The sequence below is a fragment of the Macaca mulatta genome, chromosome 10 (genome assembly GCF_049350105.2).
Source record: "Macaca mulatta isolate MMU2019108-1 chromosome 10, T2T-MMU8v2.0, whole genome shotgun sequence".
Classification (NCBI taxonomy): Eukaryota; Metazoa; Chordata; class Mammalia; order Primates; family Cercopithecidae; genus Macaca; species Macaca mulatta.
This window is the reverse complement of record NC_133415.1, coordinates 85,734,538-85,754,929: the sequence shown is the minus strand read 5'-3', so window position 1 is coordinate 85,754,929 and position 20,392 is coordinate 85,734,538. Positions and strand designations below refer to the sequence as shown.

At 47.2% G+C, this 20,392-nt stretch overlaps 1 protein-coding gene across 1 annotated transcript in view; it reads right to left on the bottom strand.

Annotated features, from left to right (window-relative positions):
- Window positions 1–20,392, bottom strand: part of EFCAB8 (EF-hand calcium binding domain 8) — a 96,961-nt gene that overhangs the window by 31,284 nt on the left and 45,285 nt on the right. The window contains exons 15-19 of the mRNA XM_077949063.1: window positions 18,965–19,192; window positions 17,800–17,870; window positions 13,225–13,429; window positions 12,155–12,367; window positions 10,500–10,637 (exon numbers count right to left, since the gene is read on the bottom strand). Coding sequence (XP_077805189.1) covers window positions 10,500–10,637; window positions 12,155–12,367; window positions 13,225–13,429; window positions 17,800–17,870; window positions 18,965–19,192 — 855 coding nt within the window. The remainder of the gene's footprint in view (window positions 1–10,499; window positions 10,638–12,154; window positions 12,368–13,224; window positions 13,430–17,799; window positions 17,871–18,964; window positions 19,193–20,392) is intronic.

Sequence of the window (20,392 nt, the reverse complement as noted above, 5' to 3'; positions counted from 1 at the left end):
TACATCTATAGTGAAATACCCATATTTTCCAGCCAATCATCAAGAAAGCATTTTAAACAAATTCTTGTTCAAGACTTGTTTTGATCATATGCCTTTTGCTAATTCCCCACTCTGCTCACTTTTCCCTTACATGTCACTCCTGTGGCTCATGTGGGGGCCACAGTGGGAAGTTAGTCTGCATGGCAACCATGAGAAGAAAGTTTCTTGCCTGGCACCCAGTAGGAGGCTGAGAGCATAGCCAGGGTGGTAGAGTGAATCAGGCCAGAAAGGGGAAATTGGAAGCTTCCTCACTCCTGCTAACTCAGAACTTTACAGTGTAATAGCTTATGTGTCCCCAAAGCATGTCACCACCAACAACAAAAATCTGGATTATCAAAAATCTCATTGTGGCTCATGCCTGTAATCCTAGCACTGCAGGAGGCTGAGGCGGTTGAATCACTTGAGCACAGGAGATCGAGACAGCCCAGGCAATATAGTGAGACCCTGTCTCTATTTAAAAAAAAAAAAAAAGAAGAAGAAGGGGAGGGGTGGGGAGGGAGAAAAAAAAAAGAAAAGAAAAAAATCTCAATTATCCTTATTGTCATAGAAATCCGAAACTAGCTGTTCAAACTGCTTCCCACTAGCCCCGATGCCAGGGTCAAAAACCAGAAGTCACTTGTACCCAAAGCTTGATGGCTTCACTGGTGAATTCTACCAAACATTTAAGAAAGAATGAATACCAATCCTTCTCAAACTTTTCCAGAATACTAAAGAGGAGATAACACTTCCTAACTCATTCTATGAGGCCAGCATTACCCTGATATCAAAGTCAGACAAAGACACTATAAGAAAAAAAAAAAGGCCGGGCGCGGTGGCTCACGCCTGTAATCCCAGCACTTTGGGAGGCCGAGGCGGGCGGATCACAAGGTCAGGAGATCGAGACCATGGTGAAACCCTGTCTCTACTAAAAATACAAAAAATTAGCTGGGCGCGGTGGCGGGCGCCTGTAGTCCCAGCTACTCAGGAGGCTGAGGCAGGAGAATGGCGTAAACCCAGGAGGCGGAGCTTGCAGTGAGCTGAGATCGCGCCACTGCACTCCAGCCTGGGCGACAGAGCGAGACTCCGTCTCAAAAAAAAAGAAAAAAAAAAAAAACTACAGAGAAATATCCCTTATGAACACTGATATTTAAAAATTCTCAAAAAAAATTAGCAAACTGAATTCAGTAGCATATTAAAAGGATTATATACCATAATCAAGTGATATTTATTCCTGGAATGCAAGGATTATTCAACATACAAAACTCAATAAATATAATATACCACTTCACAGAAAAAAGAAAAAACCCACACGATCTTAATTAATGCAGAAAACGATTTGGCAAAATTAAAAAAATATATGAATAGAAGGAAATTACCTCAACATAATAAAAGCCATATATGAAAAACCCACAATGAACATCATACTCAGTAGTGAAAGACTGAAAGCTCTTCCTCTGGAATTAGGAACACGGCAAGAATGTCCACTTTTGCCGCTTTTATTCAGCAGAGTACTGGAAGCTCTGCCAGAGCAATTAGGTAAAAAAAGAAATAAAAGGCACCCAAACTGGAAAGAAAGAAGTAAAATTATAAGTTTGCAGATGATATTATATGTAGAAAACGCTAAAGCTCCCACACCAAAAAAAAGGGGGCTAATAAATGAATTCAGCAAAATGGCAGGATACAAAGTCAACACATAAAAATCAGTTGCATTGGCCGGGCATGGTGGCTCACGCCTGTAATCTCAGCACTTTGGGAGGCTGAGGTGGGTGGATCACTTGAAGTCAGGAGTTCGAGACCAGCCTGGCCAACATGGTGAAAGCCCATCTCTACCAAAAAATACAAATATTAGCCAGGTGTGGTGGCAGGCGCCTGTAATCCCAGCTACTTGGGAGGCTGAGGCAGGAGAATCGTTTGAACCTGGGAGGCGGAGGTTGCAGTGAGCCGAGATCGTGCCATTGTACTCCAGCCTGGGCGACAGAGCAAGACTATCTAAAAAAAAAAAAAAAAAAAAAAAAATCTGTTGCATTTCCGTATACTAACAATGAACAATCTGAAAAGGAAATTACAAAAACAATTCCATTTACAATAGTGTCAAAAAAGAGTAAAATACTTGGAAATTAACCAAAAAGGACATTATGCTAAGTGACATAAGCCAGACAAACATATGATTCCACTTACATGAGGTAGTCAAAATCATAAAGACAGAAAGTAGAAAGGGGGTTTCCAGGGGTTGGAGGGAGAGGGGAGTGGAAGTTACTGTTTAATGGGTATAGTTTCAATTTTACAAGATGAAATGAGTTCTGAGAATGGATGGTGGTGATGGTTGCACATTATGAATATATTTACTACCACTGAACCATACACTTAAAAATGGCTTCGATGGTAAATTTTATGTTATGTGCATTTTACTACAAGAAAAATTTTTCGAAAAAAAGAAAAATAGGAATCCCTGAACCAAAAACAAAGGGCAAGTATTTCCCCCATTTTACGCAAGTGCTCACTGTACAAAATGTGGGCAGCAAAGACATATGAAAGGAAATTAAAATCACCCACAAAATCCCAATACCCAGAAATAATCACCATTAAGATTTTAATGTATTTTGGCCAGGCATGGTGGCTCTTGCCTCTAATCCCATCACTTTCGGAGGCCAAGGTGGGTGGATCACCTGAAGTCAGGAGTTCGAGACTAGCCTGGCCAACATGGTGAAACCCTGTCTCTGCTAAAAATACAAACATCAGCTGGGCATGGTGGCGGGTGCCTGTAATCCCAGCTACTCGGGAGGCCGAGGAAGGAGAATCGCTGGAACTTGGGAGGTGGAGGTTGCAGTGAACCAAGATCGCGTCACTGCCCTCCAGCCTGGGCGATGGAGCGAGACTGTCTCCAAAAAAATTTAAATTACATAAATAAAAAAATATATCTTGGTGAATCCAAAGAAATACACTGCAGCCAGTGGCAGATTTACTGGTGAAGTTCATGAAGCTCAAGGCTAAGTTCAAGTTTAAGTTCAAGGTTCTAGGAAGAATAGAAAGTTCTAGTGACTTTTGTAATTGTCAGATTTGTAAGTTTTGAAATTTGTTTTCACTTTTTTCTCATTCTAAATAAATATTCACTTTTGTACCTAATTTTTTATAATTTTGTGCATTTTTCTTGCAAAAGTTTCAGGCTCCAAAAAACCTAGATAGGCCCCCATATAAAACTATTAAACAGAATGAAGTGGATAGATTATTACATGCTGAGAGGAAACGTTGTCCACCATGAATTGTGAGGTCTGAAAAAAAAAAAGCAAACAGCTAAACAATAGTTTCAAATGTTCTCAGTTTTGTTTGAAAAATCAAAACCATAAAAAAAAAAAATTTAAGGTGCACACAACTTTCACAGTAGTCATTAACTGTCATTTTAAAGGATATGTTTTACATTTTGTCATAAGCACATTCCAATGATTAAGTATTTTTCTAAAATGTGGTTCCTCATAACTGCACAGAATTCACCAAAGTGAAGCACCACAAAGGCTTCCCATGTCTGAACTGGGGAAAAGCTGAGGCATCCTTCCTAGCCATTCCTTTGCCAGCCCTGGGACGGTGAGAGCAGGTAGGGTGAAGGTGAATGAGTGCCCAGGACTTCGGCAGGAATGGAGAGGGGCGGCCTGCCGAGAGCACAGGGTCAACTGCATGGCCAGCATCCAGCGCTCACAGTGAGGAAAAGTGCAGTCAGAATGGTGGCCCTAGGCAGGACAGAGCCGTGTGGCTGCAAGGGACAGGTAACCAACACTATTCCTTTTGCATTCTGCATCCAGCTCCCTCCAATACATTGCGCTGCTCATTTTGGAAAGAGCTGCTGGACTAAAGGTGAGCATTTCAGTCTCACTCAGCCCAGGAATCCCAGATAGTTTCTCGACCACGGGGGGTTAACGGCCTCCCTGAGGTTCCCTTCAGAAGAAGCCATGGCAGCTACTCACGGGCTAAACTTCATATAACTTGGAGCAATCTTCTGCTGCCTGCCATCTGGTCCTTCCCTACTAGGGAGATGGCCAGGGGCAAGTGCTTCATCTAAAGACTGTCAGGGGCTGGTCGCCATCACTCACGCCTGTAATCCCAACACTTTGGGAGGCCGAGGCAGGAGGATCACTTGAGGCCAGGAGTTCGAGACCAGCCTGGACAACATGGCAAAACCCCGTCTCCACTACAAACACAAAATTAGCTAGGTGTGGTGGCTCACGCCTGTAATCCCAGCACTTTGGAAGGCTGAGGCAGGAGGATCACTTAAGGTCAGGAGTTCAAGACCAGCCTGGACAACATGGTGAAACCCTGTCTCCATTAAAAACACAAAATTAGAGGCCGGGCGCGGTGGCTCAAGCCTGTAATCCCAGCACTTTGGGAGGCCGAGACGGGCGGATCACGAGGTCAGGAGATCGAGACCATCCTGGCTGACACGGTGAAACCCCGTCTCTACTAAAAAATACAAAAAACTAGCCGGGCGAGGTGGCGGGCGCCTGTAATCCCAGCTACTCGGGAGGCTGAGGCAGGAGAATGGCGTGAACCCGGGAGGCGGAGCTTGCAGTGAGCTGAGATCCGGCCACTGCACTCCAGCCTGGGCGGCAGAGCGAGACTCCGTCTCAAAAAAAAAAAAAAAAAAAAAAAACGGCCGGGCGCGGTGGCTCAAGCCTGTAATCCCAGCACTTTGGGAGGCCGAGACGGGTGGATCACGAGGTCAGGAGATCGAGACTATCCTGGCTAACATGATGAAACCCCGTCTCTACTAAAAATACAAAAAACTAGCCGGGCGTGGTGGCGGGCGCCTGTAGTCTCAGCTACTTGGGAGGCTGAGGCGGGAGAATGGCGTGAACCCGGGAGGCGGAGCTTGCAGTGAGCCGAGATCACGCCACTGCACTCCAGCCTGGGAGACACAGCGAGACTCTGTCTCAAAAAAAATAAAAATAAAAAATAAAAAATAAAACCAACCAAACAAAAAAAAACCACAAAATTAGCCAGGTGTGGTGGCACACGCCTGTAATGCCAGCTACTCAGGAGGTTGAGGCACAAGAATCACTTGAACCCAGGAGATTGAGGTGGCAGTGAGCTGAGATCACACCACTGCACTCCAGCCTGGGCAACAGAGTGAGACTCCATCTCAAAAATAAATAAATAAGTAAAATTAAAAATAAAAACTGTCAGGGACACAGCTGGGCCTGGATCTGCATCCTGGACTCCTTCCTAGTGCTCTTTCTGCCATGCCTCACAGTCTTCCAGGATGGCCAGACAGAAAAAATGGGAAGGAAGACCCAACAGGTAAGATCCCCGCCCACTCCCCGTCAGGTGTCCTTACCCCAGCCCACCCAAGCCTCTCTTCCACTAAGGAAAGGCTGAGATCAGAGGTGACCCAAGCACTCTGGACCCTCTCCAGGGCACCACGCTAAAATGCTTCACTCTGCCCACAAGTGCCCCAGACAGAAGGGACCCTGCTGCTCAAGGAGTGGTGCGGGTGGAAGACTGTACACCTTGAAGCCAGGGGTGAGGGTCAGCGTCCAGAGGGGGCACACACACCACACACACACACACACAGCCCTGCCAGCCACAGTGCCTCAAATTTCACCAACAGACGTTCGATCCTTTGCATGTAATTATCTGGCCAAAAATTCAATCAAGATTCATGATACAAATCCTTATTACATGCAGATCACCAAGCCACATAAAAAAACCCAAGGAATTCCCAACAGTGGCAGCACAAAGAGTTAAAAGAACTTGAACTTCAAAAACAAATAGACCTAGAATCAGGCCCTGGCTCTGTCATTTTCTGGCCACAAGAATCTTGGGCAAGTCACTTCACCTCACTGGGCCTATTTCTTCAGCCATAAAATGGGAATAATAATAATAGTACATTCTTTTCAGATGTATTAAACATTCCTTTCACATTCATTCTTTTCAGATGTATTAAACAAACAAAAATCCCTCATAAATAAATAAATAATAATAGTACATACTTCCCAAGGCTGTTTGATGGACAAAATAAAAACAACACATATAGCTGGGCATGGTGGCTTATGACTGTAATCCCAGCACTTTGGGAGGCCAAGGCAGGAGGACTGCTTGAGCCCAGAAGGTCAAGACCAGCCTGGGCAACATAAGGAGACTCCATCTCTGTAAATAATTTTTTTTTTAACCAGCCAGGCACAGTAGCACACACCTGTGGTCCCAGCTATTAATACTCAAAAGGTTGAGATGGGAGAATTGCTTGAGCCTGGGAAGTGGAGGCCACAGTGAGCCGTGATTGTGCCACCGCACTCCAGCCTTGGCAAGAGAGCTGAGACTCTGTCTCGAAAAACAAAAATAACACATGTAAACCGTTAAGTTCATTGTCTGACAGATATTGAGCGCTCAATAAATACTAGTTATCACTGAAACATAATGCAACACAGCAAAAGCTTTCCAGGACTGTGTTTCTAATCCTAGGGCTTTATATCTGGAAATAGACAAGAGGTCCAAAATTTATGTACAAGGATGTTCATTGCAATGATTTCTATAGAGGCAAAACCCGGTCACCTAGCCATCCACCAGTGGCAGTGGATGGCTAGACAGACTCTGTGCAGTGTACCCAGAACATGATGTGACTAGTAAAAGGAATGCCATGGCTCTGTAAACCCCATCATGAAGAGATGCCCATGAGGAGTCAGGTGAAAAACAGCAAGTCCTGGAATAATATATGCAATATGATATTATTTGGTGAAGAATATCTATATTTACATATATACATTCATACATGTATGTACTTGTATATGCATAGAAAAATTCTAGAAGGCTACAACACGTCTTAACGCAATTACCTCTGAAGGCTAAGAAGGGAGCAGCCATTCTTTTACTTTATACACTCGTATAAAGTTTGAATTTTTTTCGTAGGTGGTGGTGGTGGTGGTGGTGGTGGTGTTTTGGAGTCAAGTCTCACTGTGTCACCCAGGCTGGAGTGCAGTGGCACAATATCAGCTCACTGCAACCTCCGCCTCCTGGGTTCAATCAATTCTCCTGCCTCTGCCTCCTGACTAGCTGGGGCTACAGGAGCATGCCGCCACCCCTGGCTAATTTTTTGTATTTTAGTAGAGATGGGGCTTCACTGTGTTGCCCAGGCTGGTTTTGAACTCCTGAGCTCAGGCAATCCGCCCACCTCTGCCTTCCAAGGGGCTAGAATTGCAGGCGTGAACCATCGCACCCGGTCAGGTTTGTTTGTTTAAGAGACAAGGTCTAGCTGTGTTGCCCAGGCTGGAGTGCAGTGGCACAATCACGGCTCACTGCAGTCTTGACCTCGCAGGCTCAAGTGATTCTCCCAACTCAGCCTCCCAAGGAGCTGGGAGCACTGTGCACACTATCAAACCTGGCTCATTTTTTAAATTTTTTGTAGAGATGAGTTCTCATGTTGCCCAGGCTGGTCTAGAACTCCTGGGCTCAAGCAATCCTCCCACCTTGGCCTCCCAAAGGGCTGGGATTACAGGTGTGAGCCACTGTTCTCTGCCTGAATTTTTTTAGTTTTAATTAAGGACATGTATCACTTTCTAATTAGAGGAAGAAAGTATGAGAGACAGACAGACACAGAGAGAGAGAGAAGTGCTCATTCTCGAACATTCCATGCCAGCTCTCCCATAAGGGCCTTTGCACCTGCTACCTTCTCTGCCTGCATCACCCTCCTTCCAGATAACTGCAGGCCATGTTTCCTCACTTCCTTCAGGCTCTTTGCAGATGCCACCTCCACTGTGAAGCCCTCCCTGACTAGCCTATTCATAAAACAGCAATGCCATCTCCTCCCATGTCCGTTCTCCCTGCCCTCTTCCCGGCTTTCTTTTTTTTTTTTTTTTTTTGAGACTGAGTCTGGCTCTGTTGCCCAGGCTGGAGTGCAGTGGCCGGATCTCAGCTCACTGCAAGCTCCGCCTCCCGGGTTCCCGCCATTCTCCTGCCTCAGCCTCCGGAGTAGCTGGGACCACAGGCGCCCGCCACCTCGCCCGGCTAGTTTTTTGTATTTTTTAGTAGAGACGGGGTTTCACCGTGTTAGCCAGGATGGTCTCGATCTCCTGACCTTGTGATCCGCCCGTCTCAGCCTCCCAAAGTGCTGGGATTACAGGCTTGAGCCACCGTGCCCGGCTCTTCCCGGCTTTCTTGCCCTCCATTGTCCTCACTCACTCTGTGACATGCCCTTTATTCTATTTGCTGGTTAATTGTCTATCTCGCCCCAACTATAATGACAGCTCCAGAGGTCAGGGGCTTGATGTCTTTCATTCACTGCTCCTTCCCCAGTGCCTGGCATGTAGCGAATGCTAGTGTCCAGACAGCACTAGGTCACCAGCCTGAAAGATCAAGCTTTGAGCCATCTATCTTGACTTCGCAGATTTAAAGGGATGGGACTGTTGGCAATTCTGCTTCCAAGAATCCATCCTCTCGATATACTCACACTAGTGCCCAGAAATGTACATGCAAGAATGTTCAGTGCAGTCCTGCTCCTAAAAGCTAAAAACTGGAACTAACCCACAGACCTATTCATAGAGGACCAGCTTCATAGTTCCTGATACATCCAAGTTATGCAGCAGCGGGCAGTTGTTAAAAAGAATAAGATGGCCGGGTGCAGTGGCTCAAGCCTATAATCCCAGCACTTTGGGAAACGGAGGCGGGTGGATCACCTGAGGTCAGGAGTTTGAGACCAGCCTGGCCAACATGGTGAAACCCCGTCTCTACTAAAAATACAAAAAGTAGCTGGCATGGTGGCATGTGCCTGTGGTCCCAGCTACTCTGGAGGCTGAGGCAGGAGAATCACTTGAACTCAGGACACGGAGATGCAGTGAGCTGATATTGCACTCCAGCCTGGGTGACAGAGCAAAACTCCATCTTAAAAAAAGAGTAAGGTAACAAAAGAATAAGATGAATCTAAATCCCTCTCATGAAAGTATATCCATGCTATAGACTTATAGAAAAAAACAAATGGCAGGATGTAGCTATCATTTTATATTACTAGTCAAAAAAAAAAAAAAAAAAAAAAAAAAAAGAACAAAGCTAAAGCCAATCTGCTAGCAGCGACTGCTGCTGTTGAGAGTGAGATGGGATAGGGTGAGTGAGACATAGGAGACTTTTATTTTTATTTTTTCATTTACACACACTTCTTTTTTTATTATAAACTAGTATTATTACTTTTAAAAGTTATTTAAAGTATTTTTTTTTTAAAGAGAAGGAAGAGGCGGGGTATAATGGTTCACATCTGTAATCCCAACACTTTGGGAGGCTGAGCCAGGAGGATCACTTGAGCCCAGGAGTTCAAGACCAGCATGGGTAGCATAGTGAGACCCCATCTCTACAAAAAAAATACAAAAAAAAAATAGCTTGGCATAATGGTGCATGCCTATAGTCCCAGCTACTCACAAGGCTAAGGTGGGAGGATCACTTCAGCCCAGGAGGTTGAGGCTGTAATGAGCTGTGATCACACCATGGCACTCCAGCCTGGGTGACAGTGAGACCCTGTCTCAAGAAAACAAAAAAAAAAGGAGGAGAGAGAAATAATCAGAACCTGGAGGAGGGTGTGTAGCCACTCCTGCTCTCCCTGCCAACACTGCAAAACCCAGCTCTCAGGGCACTGCCCCCTTGTCCTCAAGTCCTGGTCCCTGGAGCTAGATGATGGGGCAGGCCTCCCACACCCTAGCTCAACTATGATTTGTGTCTTCAGGACGGGGAGTCAGTATCACAGTGAGGGGTGTCCAGGGTCAGAAAGGGGAAGGTACAAGAGGAAGAACAAAGATGAATCCATACCCAACTCTTGTTAGGTATAAAACACTCTCCCAGTTAACAGGAGGGCATTCTAACTAGAGTCTGGAGATGTCACTTCTCCTACCTCTCTTCCTCCCTGCCCAGAGAGGACACTGCTACCCCCAGTCCAGAGGGAACACTGCTCACCTCCCTAGGCACCCCAACTCCACCTCCTGGGGAACTGATATGGTTTGGCTGTGTCTGCACTCAAATCTCAACTTGAACTGTGTCTCCCAGAATTCCCCCGTGTTGTGGGAGGGAACAAGAGGGAGGGAACTGAATCATGGGGGCTGGTCTTTCCCATGCCATTCTCATGAGAGTGAGTAAGTCTCACGAGATCTGATGGGTTTATCAGGGGTTTCTGCTTTTGCGTCTTCTCGTTTTCTCTTGCTTCTGCCATGTAAGAAGCACCTTTCGCCTCCCGCCATCATTGTGAGGTCTCCCTAGCCATGTGGAACTGTAAGTCCAGTTAAACCTCTGTTTCTTCCCAGTCTTGGGTATGTCTTTATCAGCTGCATGAAAACAAATTAATACAGGAGCTCTCCCCAGACACTGCAGCCCTGGCTCCAGTATCCCAAGCGGCTCCATCCTCTCCAAGACGCCTTCTGGGCACTGGGGAGAATCAGGCCAGGCCCAGAACCCAGGCCCCCGAGCCCCATCTTAATGGCCCACTCCCCGGCTCATATCCCACTCCCTGGCTGATCATGGCCAACCTTCTCCACCGAGGCACTGGATCGAAACAACATTTTCTTCTGCAATTCTGCTTTTCTTGTTTCATCCTCTTCGTAAATGGACTGTTTGCTGTGGATCTTGCCTGGCTGCATGGATGTGCCAGCAGCACTGGAAGGTTTCTGGAAAGAAAGATGGGCACCCAAGTCACCATGAGGGCGTTTCCCTTCCCCATGGGGGACCAGAGACCAGAGGAAGATGACAAAAGAGCGGCCCTCCCGAGGCCCCGCAGTAGGCACACTGTCCTGGAAAAAGCAGCACTCAGTGGATCCCGGGAAACCTCCACTTTAAGTTCCCAGCAGTTCTGCTAGAGCAAAATTGGGGCAGAGACTTGAGTTTGCCTTTGGGGAAGACCCTTCCTTTGTCCTGGAAGAGACCATCCTGGTTAAAAATGAGGATAAAGGTCGGGCATGGTGGTTCACACCTGTAATCCCACCACTTTGGGAGGCCGAGGCGGGCAGATAATTTCAGGCCAGGAGTTTGAGACGAGCCTGGCCAACATGGCGAACCCTGTCTCCAATCAAAATACAAAAAATTTAGCCAGGCATGGTTGTGCACACCTGTAATCCCAGCTACTAGGGAGACTGAGGCAGGATAATCGCTTGAACCTGGGAGACAGAGGTTGCGCTGAGCAAAGATCACACCACTGTACTCCAGCCTGGGCGACAGGGTGAGACTCCATCTCAAAAATAAAAAATAAAAATAAAAATAAGGATAGAGGGGCAAACATACCTATACACCCATTTCCCTAGAAGATTTGAAAGCAGTGGTCTAACCTCTGATAACTCAAAGATGGTATGAGCGTCTTATGGTCAAGTGTACACATCTTACGGCAAAATTATATCCCAGCAGACCATGTTGGATCTAGGTCTAGACTGCCTTATGCCTAGCAATTATTGTGTGTTTGGGGAAGGTGGTGTTTCTCACTCAAGCCTCAGCTCCTAGGAATGGAAATCAGACTTTGACTGCAAGAACAATCTCACTGGTTCCTCCTGCCCCATACAAGAGATTATTGCACTGATTGTTGGAATGCTGTACTCACTGCTGAAAGTTCAAAGGCGAGCCATCCCCTACAAGTAGGGAAAGAGGAAAGAGTAACTCCTCCTTCTCTTTCTCCCTATTCGCCGCAAAATAGAACTGTCAGTCATTCTTGGAAGGGCTGGTCCTGGGGCAGAGATGAGGCTCAGAGGAGGAGGAAAGTGGTTTGTCTGTATCTGGGTCTCAGACTCTTGCAGCCTGGTCTCCGAGCAGGTGAGGCCCCCATGGCTCCCTCTGCACCTGGGCCAAGGTCAGGTGACTTGCGCTTGAGGACTGAGAATGCAGTCCAGGATCTAACTTCCAATTTTAGGTTTCCAGGGTTGTGTTCTCTTTGGGTTCTGCCTTTCAGCTTTCAGACTTTTAGGCCTGGTATTAGCCATGCCCTGGAAAGGGACCTAGCCCCAGCTCCGGGTTAGACACAGTGGGACTAAAACCAGAGGGTGCCCTGCCCAGGCCCACAATGTTCGAAACAAGTGAGTTTAGGGACCTAAAGGCACTCTGGAAAAAGTACATCCCAATAAGAAAATACACACACAGCAGGTGTGTGAATGCTGGCAGCTGGAAAGTGAGGGTAGCCTTCTGGTTGGGCTCTTGCTCCCACCTTCCGGGACTCAGGCCTGACTGGCTCCTTGTCTCTCCAGCGCCTCATCACTGGGGGAGCCGACACCAGGCTCCGCCTCAGGTTGGTATTGGCCGCAGACTTGGGGCTGAGACTGCAGAGCTTCCTGGGGGTCTTGTATGCCCACTTCTCCCGCTCCACACAGGGTCTGATGGGCCCGTGGCTCTCAGGCAGGCAGTTGTTCACATCTTTCACCTGTACCAAGGAGAAAGCAGCCCCTAAGGCATTGCAATGTCCTAGAGGTAAATTCTGGGCTGCCCCAGATCAATGCCAACACCACAGGGCCCTCCGGCCCCCCAGGGCTTGCTTCCCAGAAACCTAGCCCCCTTAAAAGCATCAGACCAGAGCTTCTAACCCCATTCCTGGCCAGCTGCAATGCCCTGAGTACCCACAGGCAAGACACTGCTCCCATGAGGAACTCAGTCTCCTCATCTGTAAAATGGACAGTAGTTTCCAAATATTTTTGAGGCTTTCTTTAATCTCAAGGGAAGCTCCTCCGAAGCATAAAATAGACAAAAAGCTGACCTATTCTGGGGGAAACCCCAACAACCAGAGCCCCCCTGCAGTAGCTCCGAAGCATCTCTCTCCAACACATTTGGAAAACCACTGGATGAGGCGGCCCCTAAGGTCCCTTCCTGCTTTGATCTGCTGAGATATGGGAATTTGGAGACTGTATAGGTTTCCTAAGTCCCTACTGGGGAGCCCAGAGTGGTAATGTGTAGTAGCAATGGGAAAGGAGTGAGTAATCTACTAAAGATGGCAGGACCAGCACTGCCAGCCTCTGAAGTCAGACTGCCTGGGTTTGGATCTACTCCTTGGCTGTGTGACCTTAGGCAAGGTGCTTAACCTCCCTGTGCCTCCACTTTCTCATCTGTCCAATGAGGATAATTACAGAAACTAACCACCTACGTAACCAAGCTCCCCACCCCCTCCAGAACAAGTTGCCGTTATTCCTCCTGCTTCCCAGGGTGCTCCCCACCTTCCCTGCCCCACAGGATTCTGGTTCACAGCTGAGAGAAGGGTGGGAGGAGAGTGTGCTTCTGTTAACATACCCTCTTGGGCTGCAAGGGCAAGGGACTCCTAGAGGCATTGAAGTTGAAGATGGGCTTGAGTGTGCCGGTGTTCCAGAAGAGGATGTCCCCACTGTAGGAGGAGGTCCCGAGGAACTGGTTCTGGTACTTGGCCATGCTCAGGATGTCCTCCGTGTGGTAGGTCTGCCAGTGGTAGCATAAGAGCACCGGCTTGGTCTTGTGGAACCTGTGCACATGGCCAGAGGCAGGAGGGCTGAGAGCTCAGCCTTTAATGCTCCATCCACTGGGGAAGCACTGGAGCCTTGAGGATTCTGGGAGCCGACTCAGAGGAGGATACTCCTAGGTGTCAGGGCTAGGCTGAGGCCATGCCCCATTGACCTCATTTACTAAGCGCTTACTACGTGCCTTCTGCAAAGGCCCTGTCGTAGGGGCTTTACATAAACTAATCCTACGGATAATGAATGCGTAACACACCCCCAGTCAGACAACTAGGTAAGGATTAAGGTTTAAAGGGGGGGGAACAGTGGCCTTACAGAGGTCTCTAAAAAGAAAGGGATCTTGAACATAGTGTTCCTTCTGCCTGGAATACTCATCCTATCCTAAAGACTTCACAGAGACCCTTCCTTCTCACGCTTCAGATTGCACTCCAGCCACCACACCTTCACCGAGACTTTCCTGACCACCGCCCCCAAGAAGAAATCAGGTTTCCACGCATTCAACCCTCATAGAAACTCCTACTTTTCCATGGCACTTAATATACTTTATAATTATAAATGAAAGTATTAATATTTGATTAGTACCTGCCTTCTTGATATAGACTGAACATTCATATTCTCCAAAAATTTATGTTAAAACCTAATCCTCAATGTGAGAATATTCACAGGTGTGGCCTTTGGAAGGTTATTAGGATAGATGGGCAAAACCCTCACAAATGGAATCAGTGCCTTCATAAAAGAGGTCCTAAGCTAGGCATGGCGGCTCATGCCTATAATCCCAGCACTTTGAGGGGTCAAGGAAGGAGAATTGTTTGAGGCCAGGAGTTCAAGACCAGCCTGGGCAACAGAGCAAGACCACATCTCTACAAAAAAAAATTTTAATTAGCCAGGCATAGTGACACACACTTGTAGTCCTAGCTATTCAGGAGGCTGAGGCAGAAGGATCACTTGAGCCCAGGAGTTCAAGGCTGCAGTGAGCTGTAATTATGCCACTGCACTCCAGCCTGGGCAATAGAGCAAGATCCTGTCTCTCAAAAAAATAAAACAAAAATAAGAGGCTCAAAGAGATCCCTTGTCCTCTTTACCATGTAAGAAAATGGCCATCTATGAACCAGGAAGTGGCCCTCAGCAGTCACTGAATTTGCCAGTGCTTTGATCTAAGAATTTCCTTCAGAACTGTAAGAAATAATTTTCTGTTGTTATACGCCACCTACTCTATGGTATTCTGTTATAACAGCCTGAGTGAATGAAGACAGAAAATGGTAACAAATACCTAAAAATGTCAGAAGTGGTTTTAGAACCAGGTAATGTCAGCTAGGCAGGGTGGCTCACGCCTGTAATCCCAGCACTTTGGGAACTGAGACAGGTGGATCACTTGAGGCCAGGAGTTCAAGACCAGCTTGGCCAACATGACGAAACCCTGTCTCTACTAAAAATACAAAAAATTAGCCAGCTGTGGTGGCACACACTTATAATCCCAGCTACCTGGGAGGCTGAAGCACGAGAATCACTTGAACCTGGGAGGTGGAGGTTGTAGTGAGCCAAGACTGCACTACTGCACTCCAGCCTGGGCCATAAAGCAAGACTCTGTCTTAAAAAAAAAAAAAAGTAGGTAATAGGTAGAGGATGGAAGGTCCATGCTAGAAAAAGCCTGCATTGCTATGCATAGACCATTAAGGGTGATTTCAGTGAGGGCCTAGAAAGAAAAGAGGACAGATGCAGAGAAAGCCTCAGTATTCTTAAGAGAATACCTAAGTAACCCTGAACAGAATTTTGGTAGAAATATGGATGTTAAAGACCATTCTGGTGAAGTCTTGACAGAAATGAGAAACGTTATTGGAAACTAGAGGAAAGGTCCTACTTGTTACAAAATGGCAAAGAACTTGGCTGAATCATATTTGTGTTCTAGTGTTTTGAGGCAGGTAGAACTTGCAAGATAAGAAATTGGATATTTCACTGAGGAAATTTCTATGTAACATAATGAAGGAGTTGCCTGGTTCCTCCTGACAACTTATAATAAAATGCAACAAGAGAGAAATGGTTTAAAAACCAAACTGTTAATCAAAAAGGAAGCAGAATCCAGGAGCACATGCCTGTAACCCAGTACTTTGGGAGGCCAAGACAGGAGGATTGCTTGAAGCCAGGAGTTTAAGACCAGCTTGGGTAACATAGCAAGACCCCATATCTATAAAAAAAAATTTTTTAATTAGCCAGGCATGGTGGTATGTGCCTGTAGTCCTAGCTACCCTGGAGGCTGGGGTGGGAGGAGCTGAGGCTGCTGTGAGCTATAACTGCATGACTACACTCCAGCCTGGGTGACAGCGTGAGACCCCATGTCTTTAAAAAAAAAAAAAAAGGAAGCAGAACTTAAAAGATTCATCCTATCCATATAGAAAGGAATGAGAAAGCCTGTTCAGGACAGAACATTGATATGGTTTGGCTCTGTGTCCCCACCCAAACCTCATCTTGAATTGTAATCCCTATATGTCGAGGGAGGGACCTGGTAGGAGGTGAATGGATCATGGGGGCAGTTTCCCTCATGCTGTTCTCGTGATAGTGAGTGAGTTCTCACAAGATCTGATGGTTTAAAAGTGGCAGTTTCCCTTGCAGTCTCTCCTGCCACCATGTAAGATGTGCCTTGCTTCCCCTTCACTATGATTGTAAGTCTCCTGAGGCTCCCTCCTAGCCATGCAGAACTGTGAGTCAATTAAACCTTTTTTCTTCATAAATTACCCAGTCTCAGGCATTCTTTATAGCAGTGTGAAAACAAACTAATACAATCATTAAAGACATAGCCAAGCACTGTTTGATGAGATTAGTATGGATCAGCCAACCCAACAGAAGCCAGTGCTGTTCTCCAAGACAATGAAAGAATGACCCTGAAGGCAATTCAGAAATCGTTAGGACTGTCCCTCCCATCACCAGAGAGTACAAGGGCCCTGGGGGCAGAATGGTTTCAAGGGAATGGCCACCAGTGCCCATGGGACCACAGTACACTTTACCATCATCGCCTAACTTCACAGGCTCCATTCTTCATGCTCCTTGACCACTCTAGGTGTGGCTCCTGTGGACCATGGTACAGCATGGGTTGCACTCAGCAGAGCTGGGAGGACATGGCTGCCTCCACTACCTAGATTTCAAAGGACAGGGCCTCCCAGCAGAGCCACAGCCTTGGAATTGCAGCCCCACAGGGCCAGGGGGCTCATGCGGGGAAGTGCCACAGGGGCAGGGCCCAGGCATAGAGCCACCAGGGGGCCAAGGCTCCCCAAATCTGTAGGTGTAGGGCTGCCCAGAGTCTTAGGGTTCTGATCACCTGCCTGGCAAAGCTGCAGGGGCAGAACTGCCACCCCAGCAGTCCTGAAGGGCAGGGCAGCAAGCCGAAGAGGATTATCTTTGAGATTTAAGGTCTACTAGTATTTGCCCCGATGGATTTTTGACTTGCTCAGGACCTGTCCCTCCTTTCTCCTTTCCTCTCTCTCCCTTGTATCTATCCTATGCCTGTCCCACCATTCTATTTTGGAAGTACATAGCATGTTAGTATCACAGGTTCACAGCTAGAGGGGAATCCGCTTCAGAATGAATTGTACCTTGAGACTCACCCATATTTTATTTAGGTGATATTTAGATGATATTTTGGACTTAGACGTTAAAGTTGATACTGGAACAAGTTAAGACTTTGGGGGCTACTGGGATGAAATGAATATATTTTGCATGAGAGAAGGACATGAATTTTGGGAAGTCAGGGATGGAATGCCAGAGATTGAATTTTGGTCCCAAAATTCATATATTGAAACCTAATCCCCAAGGTGAGCATATTTGGAGGTGGGGCCTTGGGAGGTGATGAGGTCATGAAAATGGAGCCCTCATGAATGGGATTAGTGCCCTTATAAAGGACGCCCCAGAGAGATTTCTTACCCCTTCCACCATGTAAGCTTACAGTAAGAAGACAGCTGTCTATGAATCAGGAAGTGGGCCCTCACCAGGCAGCAAATCTGCTGGCACCTTGTCTGGAACTTCCCCATCTCCAGAACTCTGATAAATAAATTTATGTTGTTTATAAGCAACTCAGTCTATGATATTCTGTTACAGCAGCCCGAATGGACTAAGACATTCCCCCACTGAACTAGATACTCCAAGAGGATAAAGACTCCAACATTCTTGTTTATACCCATCCCAGGCACCTAGCAAAAGGCCAAGAATATATTAGCCTCAATGAATAATGAATGAATGGATGGATGAGCAGATGAAGCAACAGTCATTAACCACCACTAACTTCCTGCATGGTGTTCCAACCACCAGGAAAGCTCGGAATGGAGGAACCCATCTGAAGAGAGAACACGCAGCTACTGGGACCTACTCACCATGCATGCTTTCTACTCACAGAAAATGCGTGATTCTCTTACTCCATCCTGTCACATAGAACACTTTGTTCATATGGATAATCCCACTAATCTGTTGAAAATGAAAGAAAACAGAATTAGAAAACTTCTCAGAGAAAATGGCTCTGGGCCCTAAATGCCTTCCTAAAGGTGCCAGCAAGAAGTCAAACCTCTCAATGATGATGAGAATCGCCTACAGTTGATACCACCATGTATTTTTCATCATGCGCTCACATCCTATTCCCTCATTTGATGGACTTAGGGTAGGCAGATAGAATAGGCATCCACGTCCATTTTTCAGAGAGAATAGCTGGGAAATGGGCAAGTGACCTGGCTAAGGTCAAGTCATTACTGAGTGATAGGATCTGGAGCAGTACTCAACCCCTGGCGTCTTGGCTAAGTACACTTTCTTTTCTTTTCTTTTCTTTTTTTTTAAGATGGAGTTTCACTCTTGCAGCCCAGGCTGGAGTGCAATGGCGCGATCTCGGCTCACTGCAGCCTCCACCTCCCAGTTTGTCCTGCCGCAGCTTCCTGAGTAGCTGGGATTACAGGCAGCCACCACCACGCCTGGCTAATTTTTTTTTTTTTTTGTATTTTTAGTAGAGATGGGGGTTTCACCATATTAGCCAGGCTGGTCTCGAACTCCTGGCTTCAGGTGATCCCCCTGCCTCGACCTCCCAAAGTGCTGAGATTACAGGCATGAGCCACTGCCTGGCCAGCTAAGTACACATTCTGAGTTGGTTAAAGGTCTGTGTCACAAAAGTTAGGGTGGAACTGCTGGCTTTGTCCTATGCCACTCCCATGGACTGGCCCTATAATAATACTGTCAGGCATTTCCCAAATACGGGTGACCATGGGTGGCTGTGAATTAACTGATGCCACTGCTAGAAATGCAATCCAAAGCTCCAGTATGAGGAATGAGAAGTGCTAGCAAATTTAAAGAGCAACAGTAGCTAACCTTAGTGGAAACCCATTAGTCCAGGCACTGTTAGCTGTCTTCATTTCATGCCTGAGACACAGAGGCTCCGGGAGGTTTGAAGCCAGGCCACCTGACTATGATGAACACCCTTTCAGAGAGGTCCAAAAATAGTGCATCCCAGGGTCACAAGAGCTGTGCTTTGCTTCCCAAGAGGCTGTCCCTGGCTCTAGTTAACAAGCAAGACTGACCTCCAGCTGGTCCGGATTGGGAAAGGTCAACAGGCATTTGCCAATGTTGTAGTTCCACATCTTCATTGTGCCATCCCGCAAACCTGTGAGCAGGCACCGCTCTGACTCATCCAGGGCCATGGCGGTCAGCTCCACGTGCTGGCCCCCAGACACAGAGAACTCCATCGTCTTCCTGCCCGTCACGACCTCCCACACACTCACGATGCCGCGCAGGCAGCCACTCACCACCTGTGGAGAGCACACAGCTGGGGGCTGCTGGAGAGGCCGGGGACTCCACTCCCAAGGGTGGTCTCTAGCCTGCCTTGGCCCCTCCCCTCCACCCACTGAAAAAACGGACGTTCAGGGCCCCCTGCTATAGCATAAGCCACTCTTGACAACAGGACCTCCTCTGCCCTGTATCACAGGGCAGTGCAAACTGGAACATTTGGTGAAGACCTGTTAACTCAGAAATGGCACTTACCAGGATCTAGCCAAAGAAAATAATCCCTATGTGGAAAAGACATTACTGAAGCAACATTAATCGTGACCACCCCGTCAAAAAACTAACTGCTCCTAAGTAGGGAAATGTTGAGAATAAGGATGGTCATGCCACTCAATGAAACATTTTGCCACCATGACCATTGTTATAATGCAAGAATAGCAGGTGAGGCCGGGTGCAGTGGCTCATGCCTGTAATCCTAAAACTTTAGGAGGCCGAGGTGGGTGGATCACTTGAGGTCAGAAGTTTGAGACCAGCCTGGCCAACATGCTGAAACCCTGTCTCTACTAAAAATACAAAAATTAGCCGGGGGTGGTGGTGCATGCCTGTAAGCCCAGCTACTTGGGGGGCTGAGGCAGGAGAATCACTTGAACCCAGGAGGCAGAGGTTGCAGTGAGCCGAGATCCCACTGCACTCCAGCCTGGGCAACAGAGCAAGACCCTGGCAAAAAAAAAAAAAAAAAAGTAGCCGGTGAGGTGGTTTTGGACCAACCCTCCCTAATGAGAACATCTAGAAAAGCTGAAAAAAAATTTTTTTTTTTTTTTTTTGAGACGGAGTCTCGCTCTGTCGCCCAGGCTGGAGTGCAGTGGCCGGATCTCAGCTCACTGCAAGCTCCGCCTCCCGGGTTTACGCCATTCTCCTGCCTCAGCCTCCCAAGTAGCTGGGACTACAGGCGCCCGCCACCTCGCCCGGCTAGTTTTTTGTATTTTTTTTTAGTAGAGATAGGGTTTCACCGTGTTAGCCAGGGTGGGTTTCACCATGTTAGGCAGGGTGGTCTCAATCCCCTGACCTTGTGATCTGCCCGTCTTGGCCTCCCAAAGTGCTGGGATTACAGGCTTGAGCCACCGCGCCCGGCCTTTTTTTTTTAATTCTAAAGAAACTTTTTTAAGGTACTAAAGAGCCTAAGCCCTAAGGCAATGAGAGATGGTGGTGGCAGGAGCCAGGATGGG